The following is a 26654-nucleotide window of genomic DNA, read 5'->3' on the forward strand; positions in this document are numbered from 1 at the left end:
AATGAATTTCTAATCTTCTGTGAAGATATGCAGATCTTGTATATATATATCCTCATTTTTCTTTTCTAACGATTGGTTCAACAGATCCTACTGCTGGCCCTTCAGCTTCTGACCAGAGCACCTGGTATCTAGATGAGTCCACGCTCAGTGACAACATAAAGAAGACCCTGCACAAGTTCTGTGGCCCCTCACCAGTTGTGTTTAGGTAAAGGCAACCAGACTGGTACTACCTAGAGTGTAGCACTGTTTCCAGTTGTCAACTGTGTACTGAACCTTTGTTTCTCAACCAGGCAATCTTGAGCTTAGGGGGTACTTTTTTTTAATTTGTGTGGATGAAGAATATTCCTCCCCAAGTAGTAAATATATATTCTGTTCTTTTTTTTTTTGCTTGTTGTTCTCAGTGATGTGAACTCCATGTATCTTTCGTCCACTGAGCCTCCGGCAGCTGCTGAATGGGCTTGTTTGCTGAGGCCCCTACGAGGTAGAGAGCCAGAGGGCATCTGGAACCTTCTGTCCATCGTCAGAGAGATGTTTAAGAGGAGAGACAGCAACGCTGCACCTCTGTTAGAGATCCTCACTGAACAGTGTCTCACCCACGAACAGGTACCAAACCTGACTCTGCCACACTTCACACCCCATGGTGACGGTTTGTGTAAAAAATTGCATCATCCTGCTGCAAACACTTGTCACATTTGTGCCTGAATTCAAGCCATTTTATTTTGTATTTTATTTTATTTCAAAATGAAATTAAATATTTAGTTGTTGACTAGGGCTGAATTAATCGAAAAGTAATCGAAACTGAAATTCAGAACATCTAACCGATGTAATTTTCCCATGCCAATTATTTGTTTTTTTTTATCCTGTTAATACTTCCCCCTTAAAAACATACTACCGTGTGTGTAGCCACGTGACTCTGCCCCGTCCAGTCAGTGGCATAAAAGCAACACGGAGGTGAATGCCGGTTCAACACATAGTGATGGCGTGCGAGCAGTGAGCCTTGCATCTTCACTAAACTTTGTCAGTTGTATTTGTTATAAGGATTACCACTTTGGACATTCAAGCGATTTTAGAAGATTGGATGTATATTATTCCGAGCTACCGTGCTTGTGCAGCTACATTGTGGCACGAACACTCATACAAACAGTAGCTGCGCAAAACGTGAAGATCGCGCGCACAGAGAGGAATGCAGAAACTAGTTGTCAGCGCTGTCCTGTGATTTATCACTAAAGTAGCTTAGAAACTCAAAACATATAGCTTTTGAAAGAACTATTTACAACCCACAGTTTCACAATTAATAGAGAGACGTTATGACTAATTCACGCACGCAATCGCTCTCATTATTGGTACTGTACTAATTTATCTTCATCTGATTTGAAATGAGCAGAAATCTGTAAGAAATGTTACAAACCATAGATAAAATAACTGCTGAAAGTGAGCTATGTCAGATCACTCTTTCAAAAGAAAAAATATCCCACCTTTAATAGTCAATCATATTTACAGTATAAAAATAAAAAAAAGTCAAATATGGAAAAAAAAACAAAAAAAAAACAGAAACAAAATAATCGTTCATTAATCGTAATCGTGGTAAAATGTTCAATTAATCGAGTTTTTGATTTTGGGCCATAATTGTCCAGCCCTGTTGTTGACCGTATATGCTTAATATTGGATTGGAGATGCATTTTAAACTCAATACTTTAAAAAAAAAATATTCTAATGGTAATCTACTGCTCTTTGTTCTTTCTCCAGATCATTGGTTGGTGGTACAGTGTGAGGACATCCGCCTCTCACAGCAGTGCCAGCGGGCACACAGGTCGTAGTAATGGGCAGACAGAGGTTGCGGCACATGCATGTGCCAGTATGTGTGATGAGATGGTTGTCTTATGGAGACTGGCAGTGCTAGACCCTACCATGAGTCCCCAGAGGTAAGCAACTTAGTACACCTGGTTAAAGGGTTAGTTCTCCCAAAATTGAAAATTGTCATTAATTACTCACCCTCGTGTCATTCCACATCCGTAAGAATTTAGTTCATCTTCAGAACACAAATGAAGATACTTTTTATGAAATCCGAAAGGGTTTCCGTCCCTCCACAGGGATCCAACACAACTACCACTTTCAAGGTCCAAAAGGGGGCTTTCACACTGGGCTCGCTTGCCGCGGTCGGAGCCCGGGCGCGATTGTTCCCAGTGCCTCTCGCAGCGTTGGTCTGGTTTCATACTCAAATTGATTCTATCGAACCCTGGTGCGTTTGCGTTCATCATACGTCATCACAGACATGCACTGTGCATGATAAAAAACATAAACATAAAAATTTTTATTAATTTGGTGCTATTATGTACAGCAGAGTAAACTACACTTGGGTTTCCTGTATGTGCGTTGCATGTAGACGGTTTTCCGCTGCTTGCAAACAGACTATTTTGAGGAGACAGCTGATTACTATTCATTTGCCGCTCTCATTGCACTCGCAAAGCGCGAATACACTGCAGGCTCACTCCTGCTCTAATCCAAGTTAAATTATCAACACTATCATCTCTTACATGTGTTTTATTGAAGTAAATATATTATCGGCTAAAACGCATGCGCAGGTTACTTTACTTCCTGAACCAGTGCGCACCTGAGTCTGTGTTGCTTTTATATTCACGCAAACCGTGGCACAGTTCGAGTGCAGCCGAACTCAGACCACCTCCTTCAGGTAGTCTTGGGTTTGGTACCCTGGTGAGCACCTGGGTTCATGTGACGGCTTTCACATTAGCGATTTTTCATGCAAACCTTGCCCCGTTTCGACCTAAACTGCCAATGTGAAAGCCTCCTAAAGTAATCCATGTGACTCCAGTGGTTTAACCTCAGTTTTATGAAGTGACACAATCACACGAATGCTTTGTTTTGTGTAAAAAAACTTTACCACTTTATTTTTGGGTGAACTAACCCTTTAAGCTGTGATGTTGATCTAGAACTCCTCTAATTAAAGACTTATGGTTGTATTTGTCATCACTTAGGTAAGGTAATGTTTTTCACTTTTTTGTGACTCTTCAGGCGCTTGGAGCTCGCAGCCCAGCTGAAGCAGTGGCACCTGAAGGTAATAGAGATCGTTAAACGAGGGCAGCATCGGAAGTCTCTGGACAAACTCTTCCAGGGCTTCAAACCAGCTGTTGAGTCCTGCTACTTCAACTGGGAAGTGGCCTACCCTTTACCTGGCATCACCTATTGCAGTGCAGATAAGAAAAACGCCTCATTTTGTTGGGCCAGGGCAGTGCAGCAGCAGCGGGGCATTAAAGCAGGGACCAGCGGGGAATCAGGAGAAGGAGCTCGTGGTGGAATGTCAGAAGGTGCTTCTTCTGAACACAAGTCAAGGAGCAACTCCCATCTTCCCCAGCAGGAGGTGGCTGTCCGCCCTAAGGAGACCATCGTGAGCAAGAGGAAAGGAGTGTCTGGCGTGAGCAGTGGAGGCGTGCTGGTTTGTCTGGGTGGCAGGGTCTCTCTCTCACTTCAGGAGGGGGGTAAAGGCATGTATAAAGCCAGCAGCTCCTCCCCATCAGCTGGTAGTAAGGCCAAGCTAACGCAGAGCAACAAGGGCTCGTGTGGAAGTTCGAGTGGCGTCAGTGGGAAGCACCCTGGCGCAAAGCGCCGAACCAGTAGTGAGGACAGCTCTCTAGAGCCTGACATGGCAGAGCTGAGTCTGGATGATGGCTCCAGCCTGGCGCTCGGGGCGGAGGCCTGCAACACCTTTGATTTCCTTCCTCCTCCTCCCGAGATGTTGCCTTCACCCAGCCCGCTGCTCCGTGAGCCACTCAAATACAGCAGCGGTAACATTTCAAAAGAGCGCGCCTTTGAGACGAAACATGTGGCGCATGCTGCCATGCCCTCTGCTGCTGATGCCTGCTTTTCAAAGGAGAACTCCATTGCAACTCCAGTAGTGGTAGCTATGGAGAAAGAGGTGGAGGTGGAGGCAGACCTGGATGAGACCGGAGGAGACGAGGACCCCGTAGACGATACTCGGCCCTGTGCGTCACTCCCCAGCAAGGCTCAGCGTGGCCGCAGAGAGGGAGATGGAAGTGGGGCTTCAGGGGCCCCAGAACCTCAGGCGGCTGAGGCAGCAGCAGGCGCAGATGCTGTGGGGGAAGATGACTATCAAGCCTACTATCTTAGCGCTGCTTCAGAAGAGGGAGCGGATAGAGGGGTTGCAGATGGCAACCATGAGGAAGAGCCAGACATCTTTGCTGGGATTAAACCTCTGGAGCAGGAGGGCAGGATGGAGGTGAATTTTTTTTTTTCCGCATAAAGTACTCAAACACCGCCTAAAAGTAGGCTTCAAAATTAACACTTTAGAAGAGATAAATGCGAACGTGCATATTCTAATAGCTTCTGTTAGAAAAGCTAATGTTAAAAATTTCCCATTTACTTTTTAGAATAACATATTTTAGAATTTAAAAATGTGTGCGTGTATACATCAATATCTGACACGTGATATACACTGCCTTGACAAAAAAAGTTGCTGTTTTTGGATTTAAATAGGCAAATACTTAAGTGACTATGATTGGATCGTTATTGCAGTGATACAGTGTTTACCAAAAATTGATGCACCTCTTGATGGAAATAACATCACAACATTTATTTCCATCAAGAGGTGCATCAATTTTTGATGCAAGATCTTGTAATGACAATGCAAGACTCTGTAAAGTCTACTCCAGCACATCCCAAAGACTTTCAATTAATTTAACGCCTGGACTCAGAGGTGCCAATTCAAGCTACACATTCCATCAATTAGGGTTAAAAAAAACTGTTTCCAAACATATAAAATGCTAGAAACATAATAATCACTGCAATAATGATCCAATCATAGACTCTTAAGCATTTTCCTATTTAAATCTTTTAAAAATGTAATTTTTTTTTTTATTTTTTTTTTTTTATGGCTGGGCAGTCTATATACATTTTGTTTTGCTCCATTTGGTGACACATTACTTGCATTAATACAACAAATCATGTGTATAGATAATTGCTTTTATGACAGGATAAAAAGTAGTGATTCAAAGCTGTTGGTTTTCTAAATTAGATTGTTATTATTGCTCTTATAAATCAGAGTACACAGTGTGCTTAGCGAATTTATTAGACCACCACTCAATGTAAAGTTTGTGCCAAAGCTCCCCTAAACAAGGACAAAGGAGGCCATACAAAATATATAATTTATTTTGGTTATTATGTGTGAATAAAGACTATTTAGTTGTTTCAGTTTGTAATTTGTCTAATAAATGGCAATTCCCAATTTAATTGCATAGAATTTTAAAAGTTTTTTCAATGGTGTAATGGTGTGTTGCAGATACTGTTTGCCTGTGCTGAGGCTCTCTACGCTCATGGCTACAGTAATGACGCTTGCCGACTGGCTGTTGATCTTGCTCGAGATCTTCTGGCTAATCCACCCGATCTGAAGGTGGAGCAGCCACAGACAAAGGTACCAAAATAGACATTTTCATTGCTTTCCCAGAGGTTTCCGGTGTGACATACAATCATACCGGTGCTCATCTTTAAAAATGAATCTCTCCTTGTCTTGTTTAGGGTAAAAAGAGTAAGGTGTCAACCAGTAAACAGACGCAGGTGGCCACTAACACCCTGTCTAAAGTAGCCTTTCTGCTGACTGTGTTGAGTGAGAGGCTGGAGCTCCATAACCTGGCCTTCAACACTGGCATGTTCTCCCTAGAGCTTCAGAGACCGCCAGCTTCTACTAAAGCTCTGGAGGTAAAGCAGATGTCAGTCTCAAATCTGGTGATCTGCCAGTTAGTACAATAATAGTTTCTTGTTAGGGATGTGTCTGGTTTTGTCGAAATTGGAAGTCTGTAATGTCAGGGATTATTTTTTCAATTATAACTATATTCTTGTTATATTATATTATATTTTATATTATATATTATATTATATTATATTATATTATATTATATTATATTATATTATATTATATTATATTATATTATATTATATTATATTATATTATATTATATTATATTATATTATATTATATTATATATTAGTAAATAATATACTTTAACATTAGCAAACGAGGCATACACAAATTGCAGAGTTTGAGCACTTACACACGATATAACACAACACAAACCACAAACTAAAAATGCATTGTAATGTTTTGATGCCTGATTTCAAAGAAGTGCAGTGAAGTATTTTGAGTCCCAAATTCCTAAACCACTGTGCTCTTGTGTTAGGTGAAGCTGGCATATCAGGAGTCAGAGGTGGTGGCTCTCCTGAAGAAGATTCCACTGGGTCTTGTAGAAATGACCTCCATAAGGGACAGAGCGGAGCAGCTTCGTGATGGAAACTTCTGTGACTATCGGCCGGTTCTGCCTCTCATGCTGGCAAGCTTCATATTCGACGTACTCTGCACCCCTGGTAAGTCTCACTTCTACCTTTTCACACCGTTTTAAAAATGCTCTTTAAAAGCCCCAAAATCCCCATGCTCATTTTTCATATTTTTTCCCCTATCATTTGCCTGTTGTAGTGGTCTCTCCCACGGGCTCTCGACCTCCTAGCCGGAACCGTAACAATGAAATGCCTGGTGATGAGGAGCTGGGATTTGAGGCTGCTGTAGCAGCTCTTGGTGAGAGTGAATTTATGTGAAAAAAAAAAAAAAAAAAAACACAAAACCAACCGGCACTAATGTGTGTTGTTGAAGATATTCTTTCTTTCTGTGTTTCAGTTGTCTCTCACACTCTTACTTTTTTTTTTTTTTTTTTTTTGTTATAAGGTATGAAGACAACGGTCAGTGAGGCAGAGCATCCTTTATTATGTGAAGGCACACGGAGAGAGAAAGGAGACTTGGCTCTAGCACTAATGATCACCTATAAAGATGACCAAAGCAAGCTTAAAAAGGCAAGTGTTTTAGTTATTTATGTAGTATACATCAGCTAAAATGCATAGTCTTTTGAAGCCTTATGATAGCATGGTATGAGGACTGAAATCTACACTTTTGTTCAAAAGTTTGTCTGATTTTTAAAAAAAAAAATTTTTTAGGCCTGGTTTCACAGACAGGGCTTAGATTAAAGCCGGGCACACACCTAACGATTAGCTGAAACATTCTAAGACTGAACTGAACACACATACCGATTGATACCTTTGACTGGAGCCGATTTATATACTTACACATGGAATTTGAACACCGACTGTAATCGCAGGCTGAACGCAACTGGCTCTGACTGGACGCGTTTCAGCGCGATCAGTCATAAGTATCAATTTACATTCATAATCGGCCTTAGAATCGTTAAGTGTGTGCGTGGCTTAAGCCAGGATTAAGCCTTAGTTTAATTAGGACATTTAAGTAGCTTTTATAAATGTTCCTTAGAAAAAAAACATTACCGGTGTGCATCTTGAGACAAAACAATGGTACTGATATATTTTAAAGGGTTAGTTCACCCAAAAATTAAAATTCAATTAATCGTTAATTATCATCAAATAGTCAGTAATTAATCACCCGCTTTTCGTTCCATATCTGTAAGACCTTCGTTCATCTTTAGAACACAAATGAGGATATTTTTAATGAAATCTGAGAGCTTTCTGTCCCTCCATATAGATCCTAGGCAGCTACCACTTTCAAGGTCCAGAAAGGTAGGAAAAGACTTCATTAAAGTACTCCATGTGACTCCAGTGGTTTAACCTCAATTTTATGAAGCAACGTGAGTGCTTTGTTTGCACAAAAACATAATTTACCACTTATCTGGTAAATTTTTTTATTTGCGCAAACGAAGAACTCGCGTCGCTTGATAAAATTAAAACCACTGGAGTTACATGGAGTACTTTAATGATGTCTTTCCTACCTTTCTGGACCTTGAAAGTGGTAGCTGCGTTGGATCTCTATGGAGGGATGGAAACCTCTCGGATTTCATTAAAAAGATCTTCATTTGTGTTTTGAAGATGAACGAAGGTCTTACAGATGTTGAATGACACAAGGGTGAGTAGTTAATTTCAGAAATTTAATTTTTTGGGTGAACTAGCAGCTCAAACATGCAATTTAGTCTGGGACTAGGCTTATGCCTTGTCTGTGAAACTGGGGATAATGTTTTAAAGACTCAATTTAATTGGTCAAACATGCAGTAAAAACAGTGATATTGTGAAATGTTATTACATTATAGAATTTTCAATTTTAATATTTTAAAATGTAATTGATTCCTGTGGTGGCAAAGCTGATTTTTTTTTTTTTTTTTTTTTGAAGAATAGAAAGTTCATAAGAACAGCATCTATATGAAATAGAAATATTTTGTAACATTATAAATGTCTTTATTGACACATATGATCAATTTAATGCACCCTTAAGGAATAGAAGTATTAATTAAAAAAAAAAAAAAAAAATCTTTACTGACACCAAAACTTTTGAAGTTAATGTACAATACTACTATACTAGTACTATTCCTCTACTATACTAGAGGAATACAATGTTATATATAACATCCATACGTAGAATGTCCAATAACACTTTTTGTGACGACGCATAAGCCACGATAGCATGTTTGAAATGCAGTAAATGTCTTGAGGTATTAATGTCTGATTTCATCCTCATGTAGATTCTGGACAAACTCCTAGACCGTGAGAGCCAGACCCATAAGCCTCAGACTCTGAGCTCATTTTACTCTAGCAAACCAGCTACCAGCAGCCAAAAGAGCCCATCCAAACACGCCACCCACGGTGCCAGCGGAGCCACGGGGGGAGTGTCAAAGCACAACCCTTCAGCAACATCAGCCGCTGTGCAGGGTGTGACCGGTGGGGGAGCGGCAGGGCAGCAGGGAGGTTTAGCGGCTGGCGGAGTTCAGAACACAGCAACGGGAGAGGGCATCTCTGACAGCAGAGATCAAGGTGAACCACATCCACCAAAGTGTCAGAGGAAAATTCACTGCTGAAATGTTATTATCTTGGGTCCTTGTTGAGTTTGTAGTGACCTAGTTTAATTTTCTTTTATCTCTCTCATTCTTTTTTTGGCAGAGGGTGCACAGTCGACCTCCTGTGAGCAGCAGAGCGAAGCTGCACCCTTCAAGCCTGAGGGCACCGTGCCCAGTCGTCTGGCACTGGGGGGCCGCGGGGCATACGGCACACGCTGCTGGGGATCACCTGTACGGCAGAAAAAGAAACACACTGGTAAGAGACAGTGGGTTTGTTAATTAGACAGATAGAAGAGTTTATTTGGTGCAGCACCTGTGTGCTTCATTTTTATGACTCTAGAGGTCATAGATCACTGCAAAAATGATCAATTCAACCATTAGCCTTTTTTAAAAGTTATTTAATATATTATTTGTAATCAATTTTATATTTCCAGATGTAATATATTTATTTACATATATTATTAATTTAATTTATTATTTTTAACTATGCATAAAGAAATTTGAGAGTGTATAAAGGTCATGTTCTTTCTGACATGTTTTCTCAGGCATGGCAAGCATCGACAGCAGCGCTCCAGAGACCACCTCAGACAGCTCTCCTACTCTCAGTCGACGTCCACTTCGTGGGGGTTGGACAGCTGCTTCCTGGGGGAGAGGCCAGGACAGTGACAGCATTAGCAGCTCTTCCTCTGATTCACTGGGCTCATCTTCATCTAGCGGCTCACGCAGAGCTGGAGGTGGAGCAAGAGCCAAGAGTACTGACACCAGCAGGTGAGACAAACCTGTCTTTTGCCCTCATTGCCCATTATGGGGATTTGGTCTCATTTTTAGATGCTTGTACACTTGTACATCAGCATCTCTTTTTGAGCCCATGACAAACACAACTAAATCTTTAATTCAGTAGTTGTTAATTGACTGAATCAGTTGTTTCACTTCAGAGGCAGAACAGATTCTCTGATACTCTGTCTGCTGTTTATGACACACATTGTCTCTTTCTCTCTTTATAGGTATAAAGGCCGTCGGCCTGAATGTCATGCTCCACACGTGCCCAACCAGCCATCTGAGGCAGCTGCCCATTTTTACTTTGAGTTGGCCAAGACTGTGTTGATTAAAGCTGGAGGAAACAGCTCCACCTCCATTTTCACGCAACCCTCTGCCAGTGGAGGTCACCAGGGGCCCCACCGCAACCTGCATCTGTGTGCCTTTGAGATTGGCCTGTATGCCCTCGGCCTGCATAATTTTGTGTCTCCTAACTGGCTGTCAAGGACGTACTCTTCACATGTATCCTGGATAACAGGTGAGAGATAATTGTGTAATCTGCAGGGATCACAAACTTCAAAATGATTGATGATCATCCCTTTGAAATGCAAAAGTAATCATTAAAATTCATATCCTTGGCTTTATAGTATCAATTCAGTATGAAGGAGAGCTATAGCACTGTACTAGAGTATATTTATCTCTCCAGGCTCATGGATGGGTGGATGAATGGATGGATATATAGAGATGAATGTGAGTAGTAGAGCTGCACGATTCTGGATAAATTCAGAATCATGATTTTTTTTTGTTTGTTTGTTTCAAACAGACATCATGATTCTGAACAAAAAACTAAAAAAAAAAAAAAAATTTACTAGAGGTTCTGACAAAATGTTAATGGTTTAATTAATCTGAATTATTTTAAAATCTCTATTTGAACGAATAATTCAATGCATCGCTCATAAATGTGTATATATATATATATACTTCAGTTGTTTAATTACTGGATGAATCGCCGTTTTTAAACAAATCTCTTGAATGATTCAATGACTTTTTTTTTTGTTCATGAGTCACTTGTCGCCACCTGGTGGCATAAAGATGTAATGATAAAATCGTCATTTGAAGTGCCAAGTTACTTTCAAAAGGTGATTTTGTTCTGTGTTCGCTTCCATAGACATCAGTATTTTTATTCAAACTATAAACGTTTATCCCAGTACTTCAGTGATAATAAGCATATTTGTGTTACAGAAATAACTATACTGTGTGTGTGGTTGTTTGTGAAGCTGTTTCATACCTATACATGACATCTGCTCTCTCTGGGTTAGCAGCAGTGCAAACATGGAGGATTTTGTGATTTGTCAAAGGTTTAATAGACACAGGCGAATCATTGTCATTTAGGAATGAGATTGCGTGGGTGTTTGAATGGAGATTGCAATCTTTTAATGATTAATCATGCAGCTCTAATGAGTAGATGGATATGGATGGATATTAAGTTAATACAAGAGTATTTTATCAAATGGGTTGGCAAACCTGCATTTCGTTTGATTTTTGAATTCTTCTGTCATGTTTTTACAGGCCAGGCCATGGAGATTGGGAGTGCTGCCCTCAACATCCTGGTGGAATGCTGGGACGGGCATCTCACGCCTCCAGAGGTGGCATCACTTGCAGACCGCGCATCACGAGCACGGGATCCCAACATGGTGCGTGCTGCGGCAGAGCTGGCCTTGAGCTGCCTTCCCCACGCCCATGCCCTCAACCCCAACGAGATTCAGAGAGCTCTGGTGCAATGCAAAGAGCAGGTACTGTCCATCACAGCCCACATTCATTGTACATAGCCACAGAATCATAATCCATTTTTTTCATCTAATATCAAAATCATCAGCTTGTTGCTTTTAAAGAACACTTTTCTGCATTGTTCTCTTTTCAGGATAATGTGATGCTGGAAAAAGCTTGCATGGCAGTTGAGGAAGCTGCAAAGGGAGGCGGTGTATATCCTGAGGTCTTGTTCGAGGTGGCTCACCAGTGGTATTGGCTGTACGAGCAAACAGTGGGTGGTGGTTCGGGGTCCCAGCGAGAGGGTTCCGGCCGCTGCGGGGCCAATGGTGGAGCAGGGAGAACGGCACCCGAGGGAGGCTGCGGTATCCTGGATAACACCGGAGCCTTGGATTCAACAGGTGTCGCAGCTGTAACTACGACAGTGACGGCAGCCGCTGTAGTACCTGTCATTTCCGTCGGCTCCACCATATACCAGTCGCATGCGCTTCCAGGCTCAGCCATGGCACACACGGCAGGCCTGCATCCCTACACCACCATCCAAACACATCTGCCCACCGTCTGCACCCCACAGTACCTGGGCCACCCGCTTCAGCATGTCCCCCGTCCTGCTGTCTTCCCCGTGTCTGGGGCGGCCTACCCACAGGTATAAGCTCTGTTCATTTCCTAGTGATATGATTTATGAGTTTCAATTACCTGTGCTTAGCATTTTTATTTATTTCTGTAATATTGTTTGTCTGCATTTAACTGAAGGTAATAAAAACTAAATTTAAGCACTAATGCAGATGCTTACTTGGCAGTCATTGATGCATAGCACAATATTACTGGCAGAATATAAATGGAGAGAGACTCATATCAGTTTGTTTATACTTGTATAATGATCTTTACAGCTATGCCCTTGGTTTAACTTAATTTTGTGACTTTTAATTTTTCAATGGCAGGTATATGACTCGAGGAAGACGTATCAGGCTGGTTTTAAGAGCATCTGTTTGTCTTCTCAGGGAATGCACCCTGCTTTTATTGGTGCTCAGTACCCGTTTTCTGTGGCCACTGGCCCTCATCCTCCTATGGCAGCGACTGCTGTCACTTTCCCTGGCGTTCCAGTGCCGTCCATGACTCAGATCGCTGTCCACCCATACCATACTGCAGAGGCAGCCCTGCCTCTTAGCACTACTGTGGCAGGTAAGGAGGACAAGTGAGCTGTAGAATTTAAATTCCATCTGAACATGAACACAATTTTGGGCGTAATATCCAATCTTATTTGAAATAATTCTATAATGCAATTTGCAAGAGATGAACAGTACTTTTGTCAGATTTCAAATCTGCATTTCAAATTATTTGCACTTACATAGAATAAAACAGCTATTTAAGGCCCTCTCACTGAAGCATATGGGAATGCAAAAAATTATGGTATCGCCATCACCAGCTTTCAAATGGAGCGGCATTTAATAGACAGAGCCGTAGTTCACTGACAAGCCAAGCAGTATCACATTCATTATCGAAGGTGATTCATCTGCGATATGAACGCAATATTGCGTGGCTTGTCAGTGATCTACGGCTCTGTCTATTAAATGCCGCTCCATTTGAAAGCAGGTGATGGCGATTTAGCCGGCTTTACTGACGAAATGCGCGTGACAATCGCATGCGATTTAATCGTGCAGCCCTACAAACTAGTTCACTTAGCCTTTCAAGATTGACAAATTTGCATGCATCCTGTCACTATTACTGCTCACTGCTTCACCAGTGATTAGCAGCTCACATCTTGCATGCTTCAAACAAGAGTCATACATCAATCAGGCATAACATTATGACCACTGACAGGTGAAGTGAATAACACTGATTATTTCTTCATCACACACCAGTTAGTGGGTGGGATATATTATGCAGCAAGAGAACATTTTGTCCTCAAAGTTGATGTGTTGGAAATGGGGAGAAATGGGCAAGAGTAAGGATTTGAGTGAGTTTGACAAGGGCTAAATTGTGATGGCTAGACGACTGGGTCAGAGCATCTCCAAAACTGCAGCTCTTGTGGGGTGTTCCTGGTCTGCAGTGTTTAGTATCTATCGAAAGTGATCCAAGGAAGGAACAGTGGTGAACCGGCAACAAGGTCATGGGCGGCCAAGGCTCATTGATGCACGTGGAGAGCGAGGGCTGGCCCGTGTGGTCTGATCCAACAGATGAGCTAATGTAACTCAAATTGCTCAAAACATTAATGCTGGTTCTGATAGAAAGGTGTCAGAATACACAGTGCATCGCAGTCAAGGTGCCCATGCTGACCCCTGTCCACCTGTTCCACTTTTATGGAAACCGTCTTCCCTGGTGGCTGTGGCCTCTTTCAGCAGGGTAATGCGCCCTGCCACAAATCAAAAATGGTTTAGGAATGGTTTGAGGAGCACAACCATTCACAACCACAGCACACCATCAGGGGTCTAGTGGAATCCATGCCTCGATGGGTCAGGGCTGTTTTGGCAGCAAAAAGATGACCAAGACAATATTAGGAAGGTGGTCATAATGTTATGCCTGATCGGTGTATGAATTCTATATAGGTGTGAATGTTGCTGATCTTGAACAATGTTCCAAAAGAATTTATGGATAATTTAGGTTTTGTGCATAACTCATTTATAAAGACTGTAAACGGCCTCAGTGTTTTAACCACACCAACAAAAAAAAGTGTGGATTTGTAATTTCCTCTGAATCTGAGCATAAAGCCTTCTGTCACAGGACAGGTCACAGAAACAATGCGCATTGAAATGACAAAATTGTCTTTGCATGACTGAAAGTCAGTAAGAAAACATTTAAATGCATCAAGAATCATTTTAGAATTGGATCAAAATTTAATCTAATTGTGAAATATCCAAGTCAATATTTAATCATGGGTGACATATTAAATACACTAATTACATTTTTTTATTATTATTATTTAGCTTGAGGACAGTTTTAACCAAAGCAAATTACAAATGAGAGATAGGAGCAATTTGTCACAGAGCCAACAATATTCATAGTATACAATGCCAGGTTTACTAGAAAGCTACATTATTAAACAAACTAGAGCAGAGGTGAAATGCAGAAATATATGTGAAATATTTGTTTTGTGAATAGTTCTACAATGGCATTGGTAACTTAAAAAAAACCCACACCACTAGGTGTCAATACAAAATTCTAGGCCAGTGCAACAAACTAATTATTTAGTGCACCTTAACTCAGTGCAGATGAAAGTTCATTACAGTTCTTACCAGTTTACCAGAGATTGTTGGGAAGGCATGCTATTGGACAGTTTGCAAATTCATAGACACCCTTGAACATCCTTGCCTCTTTTTTTTTTTTTGCCTAGCAGGAGGAGTACACTCAGGCTCCACCATCCAGGCCATTCAGGGGGCTTCTCTTCCAGGACTCTCATCCCAGCCCGCCTCACTGGTCAGCGCACCATTCCCTGTGGAAGACGAGCAGCACAGTCAACCAATCAGCCAGCAGGGCCTGCACTACCTCCACTCGGCCTATAGAGTCGGTAAGGACGCCTGATTTCTAATTACATAGATCCTTTAGGGCATGGCTTGCCTGTCCTTATGTTGCTGTTTTGCACCCATTAGGATCCATCTGGTCCTGAATTGTGGTGATTAATTATCAAGAGAGGTGAGGGAGAGGTCGGTTGTGTCCATGTTGCAGGACTCACAAAGACTCTCACAGTGAGAAATATTAATTAAGGCATGATTTCCGTTTTATCAGTACTCATAAGTCCTGGAGATTAGGATGTTTGGGTGCATGTGTCAATTCAATACTTGATCAGTACAGTGTCGTACAGTACAGAGTATTTATGGCAAAATGTTCCTGTCCTCATTTAGGCATGCTGGCCTTGGAGATGTTGGGAAGGAGGGCCCACAACGATCATCCGAACAACTTTTCCCGTAGCCCCCCATACACAGAAGACGTCAAATGGCTGCTAGGACTGGCTGCGCGTCTTGGTATGCCCATTTCTCTTTGCAATATGGCTTTTAGGAAAAACAAATCTTTTAAATTCCAATTTTATTTCCTGTTACCTGCTATAATAGCTGGAATAGACTGTAAATGATATATTGGCAGTTTACCTTGCCTTCAACGGACAAGAGGTGATTCAACAGCAAGTCTCCAGCAGAGTTATTGACATTCTGATGTCTTTGCTCTTACTCTGAGCTTTATCCCATGCTGATTGCAGCATGTTGCCAGTTTTCATGGGGCTAAATGCTACAATTGAAAATGTTGAAGTAGAAAATATTTTTGCCAGGTTCAGGCTAGGCATCTTTTGAAATGCTCATGGTCCCCACTGAGATGGATGTGTGTCCTAATTAGATTTTAATGACATGGACCACCATATGCTTCCTTTTAAAGGGATATTCTGGGTTAAATACTCAAACTGGTTTGTGCATAGACTGACAGCAATTTCCCCTCCGTTATCACTCCACCAACACCACTTCTGACTTTTAAAAATCCCACTTTTTGCTCCAGATACTCTCTGGTCTTGCATTGTAATACTTTCTTGGAAACATCATAAACACAAATGGTAGTAGTGAAACATCCCAGTTGCTTTTAAATACTGAATGTCAGAAAACTTGAAATGCAGCTCAACAAATTAAATTAGAGGGCTGTTAATTAATCTGAATATTTAATGGCACAATTTTGCTAATGTTTGCAGTTCCAAGAAAACGAAATAAGAAGCCTTAGTGTAATTAAGTTAAAACAAATCTTTATTTTTAATTTATCTTTTTGTTTTAACATTTTTATTGTTGTTTTATTTTTGCATTAAAATGTAGAGATTATTATTATTACATAGTTGGATATAATGGTTCGGCCCACGGCCCTCAATCAAGTCTCATTTTTGGGCCTTTTCAGTAAAAACTTGGACTCTTTGTTCTAGATTTTCTCAAAGTACACAGGAAATGCAACAATATAATATTAATTAAATTATAAAACAGCTTTCCTCACAATTTATGGGCATAATCTAAAGATGCAGTCCTCCAAATTTGTTTGCATTAACACTTCTACCAATTGTGTTTTACTGATATTTCACTTGTAGAGGTTCGATGATAAATAAATTTCACCACATAAAGAATTAAAATTACTTGACCTCTATAAAGCAACCCATCTGGGTTTGATTTATTATTTAGTTATTCATGCAAATTATCTTTTTTAAACATTAACGAGGTGTGATGCTATAGCTGTGATAACATTCTGTTTTGGACGTTTAGGCTCATTGGATTTTATGTATATGAAAAAAGAGAAACAGAACAAGCAAAGTTGTAAATGGTTGTATATTTACAGTGTTTTGTACTAATATAGCCGTTTGTGAATGTAAAAGGTCTGCGATCAAAGTGCACAACAAATTTTATTTTCTCTTAAAAGTAAGAATCGATTCTAAACCGCTGAAACGGATCATCAGCAATTCCATCCTACATGACAATGTAACAAATTTGCATAATGCCAGCCTATGGTCTTCATTGGCAGCCTGCGAACAATGTCTACTTTGATCCCTCAAACGCTGTTGTTGTAGCCGAGGCCTGGAAGACTTTGGTTCGTGTTGTCGACATAGCGAAAAGACGCTTTTTTCAGCACTGCAAATCCGTTTTGCATGCACTTCAAAAGGCTGAGGACTTACTCTGGATTGGTACAGAAAACCCGATGCCATTTTTCCTATAACTGTGTATTCAAGTGCTGAGGAAGCCTCCAGAGCTGAAATTCAAATATGGTAATAGGCGTTTTGTTTCCGACACATGCTGTAAGCGTTAGACAAATCACAACAGACTGGGCTGTAAGACCAATCAGAGTAGAGTAGACTTATGGAAATGAGGGATTTAGAGAGACTGAATCTTCAAACTAACCATTTTCAGACTCTTTAAGAAATGATTACATGGAAATGCATATTATGATAAAATTCTGGTGTTTTTTGACCTTGGATGCATGTAAACCTGTTGTAGGAGACAAAAAAAATTTAAAACAAAATTAGGAGCCATTAAAATAGCATAATAGGGGCACTTTAAATATGAATAAACTATAAATCATTATTATTAGAAATAATTAATGTATAATTAAATATTAGTAAATTATAAAGCAGAATCATAAATTAAAAAATTGGAAACTTTTTAAGAATTAAAAAAGTTAAAAGAACATATTAATGCATGTATTAGATGTTAATTTTGTCTCTGTATGTTTCCTTATCCTCTTCCCTCTGCCTCTCTCCTCAGGTGTGAACCACGTGTACCAGTTTTGTGTGGGGGCAGCCAAAGGTGTTCTTAGTCCGTTTGTCCTGCAGGAGATCATTATGGAGGCTCTGCAGAGGTTAAACCCTGCACATATCCACGCACACCTCCGCACTCCTGCCTTCCACCAGCTCGTGCAGCGCTGCCAGCAGGCCTACTTACAGGTACAGATTCACAAATCCCTAAGATTCAGCCTGGGGAGCTAATCACACTGACATTACTACTAATAACATCCCTAATGGGATGAAATCCTGAAATAAATCTGTACGATGATGATGATGATGATGATGATGATCCAAAATTACACTCTTAACACATGAGATGATCCGTCACAGCTGACATTTTGTATTGAATGCGGTGCAACCATCTCAAAGTTCGTTTTCATATTAGTTAGACTTAGTTTCAAGTTTTAAGTGGAGAATTTGAGTAGGGTTTTAGAGCATTCGAGTGGTGCCAAGGCTGGATTGTGACGGCATTGTCGCCCACACTGAATATAAATTGTGCATGAACAATTCTCGAGTGTTAAAGCTAGAGAGGGAAGCCTGAGTCTGTTCACAGGATGGAGCATACTGATGAGAGAGCATCAAACACACTGTGACAGCCCAAAGCCAAGAGCTGCTTCCTAGAGAAGGCACACACACATGCTATCTCTGCCTCACACACAGAGACACGCTCTTGCAGTTACCTGCTAGCCGGATCAGAGTCTTTATTTTGCTAATTCAAAGAGGTTTCACGTTGTTGCATGGGCAAACAACGTGGTTGTGTACGCAAGTGGCCATTGCGCTTTTGTGGCCTTATATTTTAAAACGCCCAGATCAAGGGAGACTGTACCATATGTCTGCCACTGTAAATCTTTGCAAATGAATGCTGGGTAAATGTGAAAGGGAGACAGTGCCAGCTCTAATCCACTCTCTCCATGCGTGGATAATGAGATGAGGGACCGAGAGGCTTTACTCAAGCAGAAACCTACCCAGACTGTCACTGAGTCATTTCGTACGTCGCTGGTGGGAAATGCTCTCCATATGCTGCGTGTCCCTATAAACATCCAGGGACATGATGCTTCATAACCTGTTTACATTTTATTAAAACGGGTTCAGGTTAGTGCCATCCAGTAGCAGGAATATTTATGAATTTGTCGTGTCGCACGTTTAACCACAGGGATATCAAAAAAAAGATATGTAAACAAATTAAGAGCTAGAAACTACACTCAAAACCCTCAAAATGAAGCATCATGAATTATTTAGTTTATTTATTCATTAAAATATTCTTGTATCTACTTGCTAAATTAATACATGTACATTAAATATTGATTTAAGTTTAGTTAAATTATTTTGTTTCATAGATTAGCTTAAAGCTTCTGCTAGGAAAAATAGCCCATGACACCATAAAAAAAAGGACATGGCAACAATAGATGAAAATAAAGGAAATCTGCACACTGTGTATCTATTACCTGTATTTGTAAAATAAAATGGCAACTTTTCGATCAGTGAAGATTATTTCCTCCAAGAAACAAATAAACAAACGCAAAAGCATTTAAATATAATTTTTCTTTCCATATCTTTTTTTTTTTTTTCCATGACTAGAACTTTTGCGTTCCCCTGAGAAAGTTTGCATACTATAGCAAAACTGATTTATAATGTTTAATGTTTAATATTTTTGTGGAAACCCAGCTAATTTTTTTTTGAAAAAGTTCTTAAGAACAGCATTTATTTTAGGAGCCGTTTAGACGACACCGTTTTCAACTAAAAACGGAACAATGTTTTTGCGTTTTGGCTGTTTATTTACACGACAACGGCGTTTTGGTGGCCTGAAAACGCAAATGTTTGAAAACGGGTTTCAAAGTGCAAGTTTTTGAAAACGGTCTCATACGTCCTGAAAAGTGAAGCTTCGGGCTCTTTGATCGCCCCCTAGTGGCTGGATGCAGTACAGGTCATAAACCTCGCCCTCTCCATGCAAACGAACGGGACTGGAGTCAAAACAAAAAAATAAATTATGCTTCAAATAAAATTTTCCGAAAGATGGTTTTGGTCATTTAAGGTAGTTATCATGCTGATATATAATAAATTGTCAGTTTTTGTGATAAGTTTGATTTTAGCTATCAACTTGATGCTATAGAAACGGGGCGTGTCGTCATGATCGACAGTTGTGACTGTCAGCTTCTCTGAGGACTGTCGGAGCTTCGAGGGGAGATCAGAGTTTCATCTCCATCTAATGGCCAGCCAGCAGAATAGAGCGTTTGTAGTCGTTTTCACAGATTTGTGTGAATGTGGGTCGTTTTGACAATGGTGTCGTCTGTATGTGGAAAACTCAAAGGAAAAAGTTTTCAGTTTTAACCATATCATTGTTGTGTAAATGTATCCTTAAATGGATATCTTATGTAAAATTATAAATGTATTTACAGTTTATCGGGTGAACGCAAACATTTTGTGAGTGAATGCAAAAGCATTAACATAATTTTTTCTCCCATCTCATAGTTTCTTCATCAACATATCCCCCTTAAGAGCATTGTATGTTTCACTCAGAAGCATTACATTATATAAGGCTTGCTAACTGCTATTCATAATGATTGAAAAACTAAACTTTACCTAACAACTATTGTTGAAACCAAATGAAACTAAACTGAAATTACATTTCAAAAATACTATTAAAATGCAAAACAAAAATAACTTTGGAACAGAATTCATGTCCTCCCTGCTAATTTCAATTTTTTTTCCCCCAGTATATCCACCACAGGCTGATCCATCTGACTCCCGCGGACTATGACGACTTTGTGAACATCATCCGAAGTGCTCGCGGGGCGTTTTGCCTGACACCAGTTGGCATGATGCAGTTCAACGATGTGCTGCAGAATCTGAAGAGGGGCAAACAGACAAAAGAACTATGGCAGCGGATCTCGTTGGAGATGGCCACCTTCTCACCATGACTGCTCTAGAGACCAGCGGGGACAGAGACGCCCAATCTCCTGCTGCTATATCCCCCCCCCCCCCCCCCCCAGACCACTAACACAGCTCAATCTGACACGCAGTTCCCCTTGATAGGAAGTGTAGCCATGCCAACTTCCTGTACAAGCCCACTCACGTGACTGAAAATTTAGTCCTTCAGGCCCTGAAGTCATGAGAACGTGGTACAGAGATACTGGAGCAAGTGAATTACTCCAGTCAGCGGGTCCCTCCTTCGTCGAGTTGTTGATCCCAGTGTTGTCTGAGCTTTTTTTTTTTGTTTTTTTGTTCTTTTTTGGTGTGTTCAGTCAAGTAACTTGATGGCTATATATGTTTTATCTATGTGTCCTAACATCTTTCATTCACTGATTTCTGTTTTGTGATCCCCTGAGTTCATTTAGGTGGTTGATAAGGGGACAAAGGTTTTCACTTGCTATGTTGATGTTTGGTTCACGTTTGAACAAAACCACTAAATGTCAGACTCAAACTGCAACATTCCTCTACCCTGGAGAACGGAGCCTCCACCGGTCATTAAGGATTTCAACGCTGGATAGTGGATGGCAGTTTAAAAATGAGGAAAATCAAACAAAACTTTGTTAAAAGAATAAAAGAGACATTTATTATGAAACAATAATCAAAGTACGGGTGAGGATTCTTTAATGTTTTGTTTTATCTTTTGTATAGTATGGTGTGTCTGCAAAGAGCAGGATGAGGAATGGAAGAATGTTATTACTGACTGCTCTGTGAGTTCCTTTTTCCGGTCAGATGTTGGTGGCTTGAGTGCTGGAACAGAGAAGTCTGGCTGGACCAGATTACACAGCTTTAATTCTAGACATCAGCGGTGACTTAAGTCCAAAACAATTCAGGCTTTCTGTCTTTAAATTGGGTTCTTTTATATCCGAAATCCAGCTACTGGACAAGTCATTTGCCATATGCCGTTAGTAGACGTTGCAATTTCATATTTCAAGATTTAGTCGACCCACACAATCTTGTTTTGTTCTCATTTTAAAATGGGTTAATTGCTCCCCTCATTCTAGCGTAGTAGAGTGGTCAATAAACGTCACTGCCAGATTCCCATGTTTCCAGCATCGGCCCCAGCTTTGGAACTCACTAGTGGAGAGTGACTGCGTAGAAAATGTACTGTGATATTTTTGTATTCTTCAAGTGTAGCTTGGTTGGAAAAAACAAAAAACAAAAAAATCTATATAAATACATATAAATATGTAAACTGTTCTGATTGCAGGAGGATGTAATCTAGAATAAATGGAGAAAAGAGAAACTAAATTGGAACAAAGCAATATTAAAAATGTAGAGTTTACTTAATAAAGATAAATCAAAACACTAATTGAGTTTATCTCTGTCTGTTGTTCTAACTGTTATATACAGCACCGATCAAAAGTTTGGGGTTGGTAAGTTCCTGTGTTCACAAAGACTGCATTTGTTTTTGTTTTTTAATATCAAAAACACTAAAAAAATATTATGAAATATTACAATTTAAAAATGTACATTTAAATATATTTTACAATGTAATTCCTGATGGAAAAGCTGAATTTTCAGCAGTCTTCAATGTCACATTCAGAAATCATTCTAATATTTTGATTTGGTGCTCATTTCTTATCTATGTTGAAAACAGTGGTGCTGCTTATAACGTTGTGAAAACTAATTTTTTTTTTTTTTTTCAAGATTCATTAAGTTAAAAAGAACAGCATTTGATTAAAATAGAAATATTTTGTAACAAATTACTGTAACTTGATTAATTTAATGTGTCCCCGCTGAATAATATTTCTTTCAAAGAAAAAAACGACTAAAAACGTACTGATCTCAAACTTTTGAACGGTAGTTTATATGGATAAATCTGATAAGTTTCAAAACAAGTGTCAGAAATACACCTCATTAAAATTATCTTGAATTGCAGGAATCAACGTTGCACTAAGGAGGTTTTCATCGCCTGGGGGCGCTAGAAAGTTAAATATTGACTGCTGTGATTTAATGGTCTATCGGGGATTCCGATTCTTTTATAAAAGGACCTGATGTTCAAAAGTTTTGTTTATTCGATCACGCAAGTAGTTTTGGTGCCAAATTAAAGGTTTTGAGGATTTGAGTCTTAATGATAAACTATACTTGTTTAAACTTATAAAATCCAGTGTTTCCAAATCACTTTACAGAAAGTTCAGGTAGATGTGTTTAAAAACAAATGTGTTAAAATAATGCACGATAATCTCACACCGGTCCTTGTTTGTGCCTCTACCTGAAAAAAAAAAAAATCTGTTCGGAGGTGCACTCTGTTGGAAACAAGTCTCTTACATTTGACCACAGTGCGGGGGTTTTAATTCAATGGATTTATCCTTCAAATGTTTTAACCAGTAAATATTGCTGTAAGCACTCCAAAATTTTAGTTAACAGATTTCAACACATCCAACTTGAGCTTCACTTCTAACAATACTTTCAGATAATGTTATGCGAAATTGTGAGTTACCGAAGGTCCCTCCCCCATCGGACGGAATGATTTGGTTTGTTCCAGAGTTTTCGGTAGGTAGAGCGTCTCGAGCCAACAGCAGCATCATAGCTGAGTGAAGATGGCGGCTCAGAGAGTGATGCTGTCAACGAGAGTTTGAGTTCACCTCTCATTTTTTAAACTTGGTAAACCTTTGAGGATCACTTACGGATAGCTGTATCAAAGAAAATTGTATCGGTGAGTCGTGTTTTGTGTTTTCTTCAAAACAAGCGCAGTTTTGCCTTTTCAGAACTGAAGAAATGCTACGGCTAGCCGCGCTAACCTCGTTCTGAAGAAAATCAGAGAAGCGCCTTATAAACATGTTTTAATTTCAAACTCCTTTTAGTTTGCGCAAACAAGGATTTATCTTAAATTTAATCCTCGCAAAGCTCTGTTGTTTGTATAAAAACTGCGTTTAGTTCCAGAAGAGACTATTTGAGGTGCGGTGGAGTTGAGTTTTGCAGTTTAGTGGAAGTTTGGTATAGTCAGTGATTTTCATTTATACGCCCAGTAAGTGTTAAAAATATATTAGTATCTATACATATAAACAGCCTAGAGCTTTCCTGCTCTTTACACGGTCGTAATGTGTAGTATCAATGTGAGCGTGTGTAAGTTTGAGTTGCAGAGCAGCTGGGACAATAGCAAAGCGGGATGCTTGTTGCTTTTAAATGCATGCGTTTCTGTAAGACTTTATGGGTAGATTGAGTCTGCTTTGCTACCTTTACGCAGTCCATTGGAAAATCCGAGCAGCTCTGCCAGCTCATGCCATGGAGACTCGTTTTGGGCAGTAATGAATTTTGCATGGACTTCAGTCAATGCTCTGTTCTCTTTTATAGGTGAGTCAAGAATATCTCGTGTCAGACTGTACTGCACAGCTGTGTTCCTGTCGAAAATCTCTTTAAAATGATAATTCAGTGCGTGTTGCTCTAGCTGTTAGCAGAATATGCTCTTGGATTTATATTTTAAAATTTTAGGTGTTTTAGTCATTTGTCTGCATGAAGGTTTGTTTGGATATTTTGATCTTGCGTTAAGAATGTGTATTTGTGGGTTGTTGACGCAAAACAACATTATCTACGTTTTATTAAATCGAATTAAGATATGCACATTTCATTATAAGTACATGTCAGCTTTCCAAAAAAAACCTTATATGTTTGTGTAGCATATATACACAACACTTATTACATCATGTGTTCGTCTATATGAATATTGAATTATGAAAAAAGGATGAAATCGGATAAATTAAAATTATCTCAGTAACTTAAGTGATTCAGTCATACTTGATTCATCATGTAGCTTTCAAACTCAACACACTCCTTGGCTTGTCCTTTTGTGCCCACAAGGAATTTAGAGACGTTTTTATGAATGAGCATAAAATGATTTTCTTCATCCTGAGGCAATGTTGTAAATATTGGTATGAAGACTCACAGATCAAGTAGTGTGATGAGTGTAAAATCAAGATTTTTACAGCCATTATACTGCTCTTGAGCTTGTGTTTGTCTTCTTTTCTCTTTCTGATTCTCATGCAGGCTGTGCTGTAAAAGTTTAAAACAGGACAAATATATGCCATGACATCACCCATAACTCATTTTGCTCTGTTCCCAAGTCCATGACCCAATTAGCATTGAATTGTGAGTTAAAGATGAGTTTGGTTCTGTCCCAAGAACATTATAAATATCTGTGATAATTTGCAAATGAGTGTTGGGCCTGGGGTGGCTCTCATGCTGAGAGTTTTTTTGGGTGTTACGAGAAAAAGAAAAAAAACTCTGAAAGTGGGACAAGACTTGGATTATGTTTCAATAGAGCCAGCGAAGAACCCAGAATCCCATTAGATTAATGACTTCAAATGACCAGGCTCTTTTCTTTCGCCTCATCTCCCTAAAGCTAGTATTAATTTCACTCCTGTATCTTAATTGCATGCCTATAGTATTACTCACTCACTGGTTGTTCAGAATGACCTTTAGAAAGAATGGTTAACTGAACTTGCAACTAAGTCTGTTACTTTATAATCATATGAATGCTTTTGTCATGTCAGTGTTAGATGATAACCTCGTTCTATTCATGAAATACACCTTTTATTTGCATTGATAATGCAAAAGTGCTTTTACTGCAGTGCAGTCCACCGAGTCTTCTGTCACTTTCCACTAAAGAACAGAACAGAAAATAGGGGATCTGATTTTTTTTTTTTTTAGTCCGTTTAATCTTCAGGGAGCTGAGTCAGGTCCTGTGCGGTGCTGGGAAATCAGAGAGGGATGTCGACACAGAGGGAATTGTACAGTTTGATCGAGCCATGCAATGAAGGAAGCACTCAAGGAATGCATGAGGAGATGAAGGGTTCTTCTCCAAACCAATGGTCTTGAGGACACCAGGAGTAATAATAGCAATAACAACACCAGTAATTATATGAATCCAGAATTGGCTGTAGAGCTGCACGATTAATCGTAAAAAGATCTCGATTCAAGCACCCACACGATCTTACTTTATTAATGACAACGATTCTCCCGCATCTATTAAACCTTTGACAAAATCATACCGGAACATTCAAATCTGTGTTCATGCTGCCAGAGCCAGAGAGAGCCGTTTTGAATCACACATTAGTTATTTCTGTGTTACAAATACTCACATTTCACAGAAGAAAGGAGATATAACAATCAAATAGCGCAAACTACCTTTTGAATCGAACTTGGCACGTCAAATAACAGTTGAATCAATTACATCTAATTCCACTAGGTGGTGACAACTGACTGTTAAAAAATGTATTTGTCATTGAATCATTCATTTAAAAGATTTGTTCAAAAACACTGATTCATCCAGCAATGAAACAATTAATCAAGTAATGAGTCATTGAGTTCATTCAAAACCATTTTTTAAATAATTCATTCAAACATTTTCCAGCAATTAGGCCACGTTCGCACAGCAGTAGAATATGGTTGTCAGTCCTGTATTTGAGTCCTTAATACGGTTACGTTCACACACAGTATGGTCATTTCTGGGAGTGACAACCGCATTCTATAACCGAACCCGCACCTGTAAATTTTCAGGACTCACAACCCCATTCTTGGAATATTTGCGCTGTGTGAATGAAACAGGACTGGACAACTAGTTGACAACTAGAACAACTAGAGACATTTCAAGACTCACACCTGTAAGTAAATGAAGTTGTCAATCCCAAAAACTGACAGTGTGAACGTGGCCTTAGAGTCAGCAATTTATATTTTGTCAGAACCTCTAGTAAATTACATGTTATTTTGTTTGGTTGTATATTCAGAATCTCTATTTGAAACCAAAAAAATCATGATTCTCATTTTATCCAGAATTCTGCAGCTCTAATTGGCTGTAAGTGTTAAAACAAGAAGTGTTTCAGCATTGGAATGATAATGACTAAGGCCGCTGGATTACTCCAGTAGTAGGGTTGGCCCGATAGACTATTGCCGATGACTGACTATGCCCCCCCACCAATCTGTGATGGTTCCCGATCACAATACAATTCACATTCAAAACAGTTAAATTACCAAAATTTAATTAAATATAAATATTTAATGTGCAAAATACACCAAATGAAGTATAGGCTATTACATGTTTTGTATGAACTAAACCACTGATATTC

The 26654-nt window shown here is 39.6% G+C and overlaps 2 protein-coding genes across 18 annotated transcripts in view; both read left to right on the forward strand.

The window, feature by feature from the left end:
• zswim8 (zinc finger, SWIM-type containing 8) overlaps positions 1-21895 on the forward strand; it is a 35853-nt gene extending 13958 nt beyond the window's left edge. For 3 of the 11 annotated variants that reach the window (XM_067386123.1, XM_067386125.1, XM_067386126.1), the window contains 20 exons: positions 85-205; positions 402-603; positions 1747-1922; positions 3031-4252; positions 5312-5443; positions 5548-5727; positions 6207-6390; positions 6500-6598; positions 6746-6870; positions 8556-8844; positions 8971-9123; positions 9413-9635; positions 9872-10161; positions 11193-11416; positions 11545-12036; positions 12332-12572; positions 14722-14895; positions 15230-15349; positions 17603-17781; positions 20337-21895. In XM_067386123.1, the coding sequence (XP_067242224.1) occupies positions 85-205; positions 402-603; positions 1747-1922; positions 3031-4252; positions 5312-5443; positions 5548-5727; positions 6207-6390; positions 6500-6598; positions 6746-6870; positions 8556-8844; positions 8971-9123; positions 9413-9635; positions 9872-10161; positions 11193-11416; positions 11545-12036; positions 12332-12572; positions 14722-14895; positions 15230-15349; positions 17603-17781; positions 20337-20540 (5030 nt within the window). In that variant the 3' untranslated portion in view covers positions 20541-21895. Of the gene's footprint in view, positions 1-84; positions 206-401; positions 604-1746; positions 1923-3030; positions 4253-5311; positions 5444-5547; positions 5728-6206; positions 6391-6499; positions 6599-6745; positions 6871-8555; positions 8845-8970; positions 9124-9412; positions 9636-9871; positions 10162-11192; positions 11417-11544; positions 12037-12331; positions 12573-14721; positions 14896-14977; positions 15080-15229; positions 15350-17602; positions 17782-20336 lie in introns of those variants that run through there. The other 8 variants (XM_067386124.1, XM_067386127.1, XM_067386129.1 and 5 more) reach the window with 6 other exon arrangements.
• Positions 21896-23110: 1215 nt separating this feature from the next.
• Positions 23111-26654, forward strand: part of ndst2a (N-deacetylase/N-sulfotransferase (heparan glucosaminyl) 2a) — a 137971-nt gene continuing 134427 nt past the window's right edge. For 5 of the 7 annotated variants that reach the window (XM_067386138.1, XM_067386135.1, XM_067386136.1 and 2 more), the window contains exon 1: positions 23111-23248. The gene's annotated coding sequence lies outside the window, so the exon portion shown is untranslated. The remainder of the gene's footprint in view (positions 23249-26654) is intronic. The other 2 variants (XM_067386143.1, XM_067386142.1) reach the window with 2 other exon arrangements.

Source organism: Chanodichthys erythropterus, chromosome 5 (genome assembly GCF_024489055.1).
Source record: "Chanodichthys erythropterus isolate Z2021 chromosome 5, ASM2448905v1, whole genome shotgun sequence".
NCBI lineage: Eukaryota > Metazoa > Chordata > Actinopteri > Cypriniformes > Xenocyprididae > Chanodichthys > Chanodichthys erythropterus.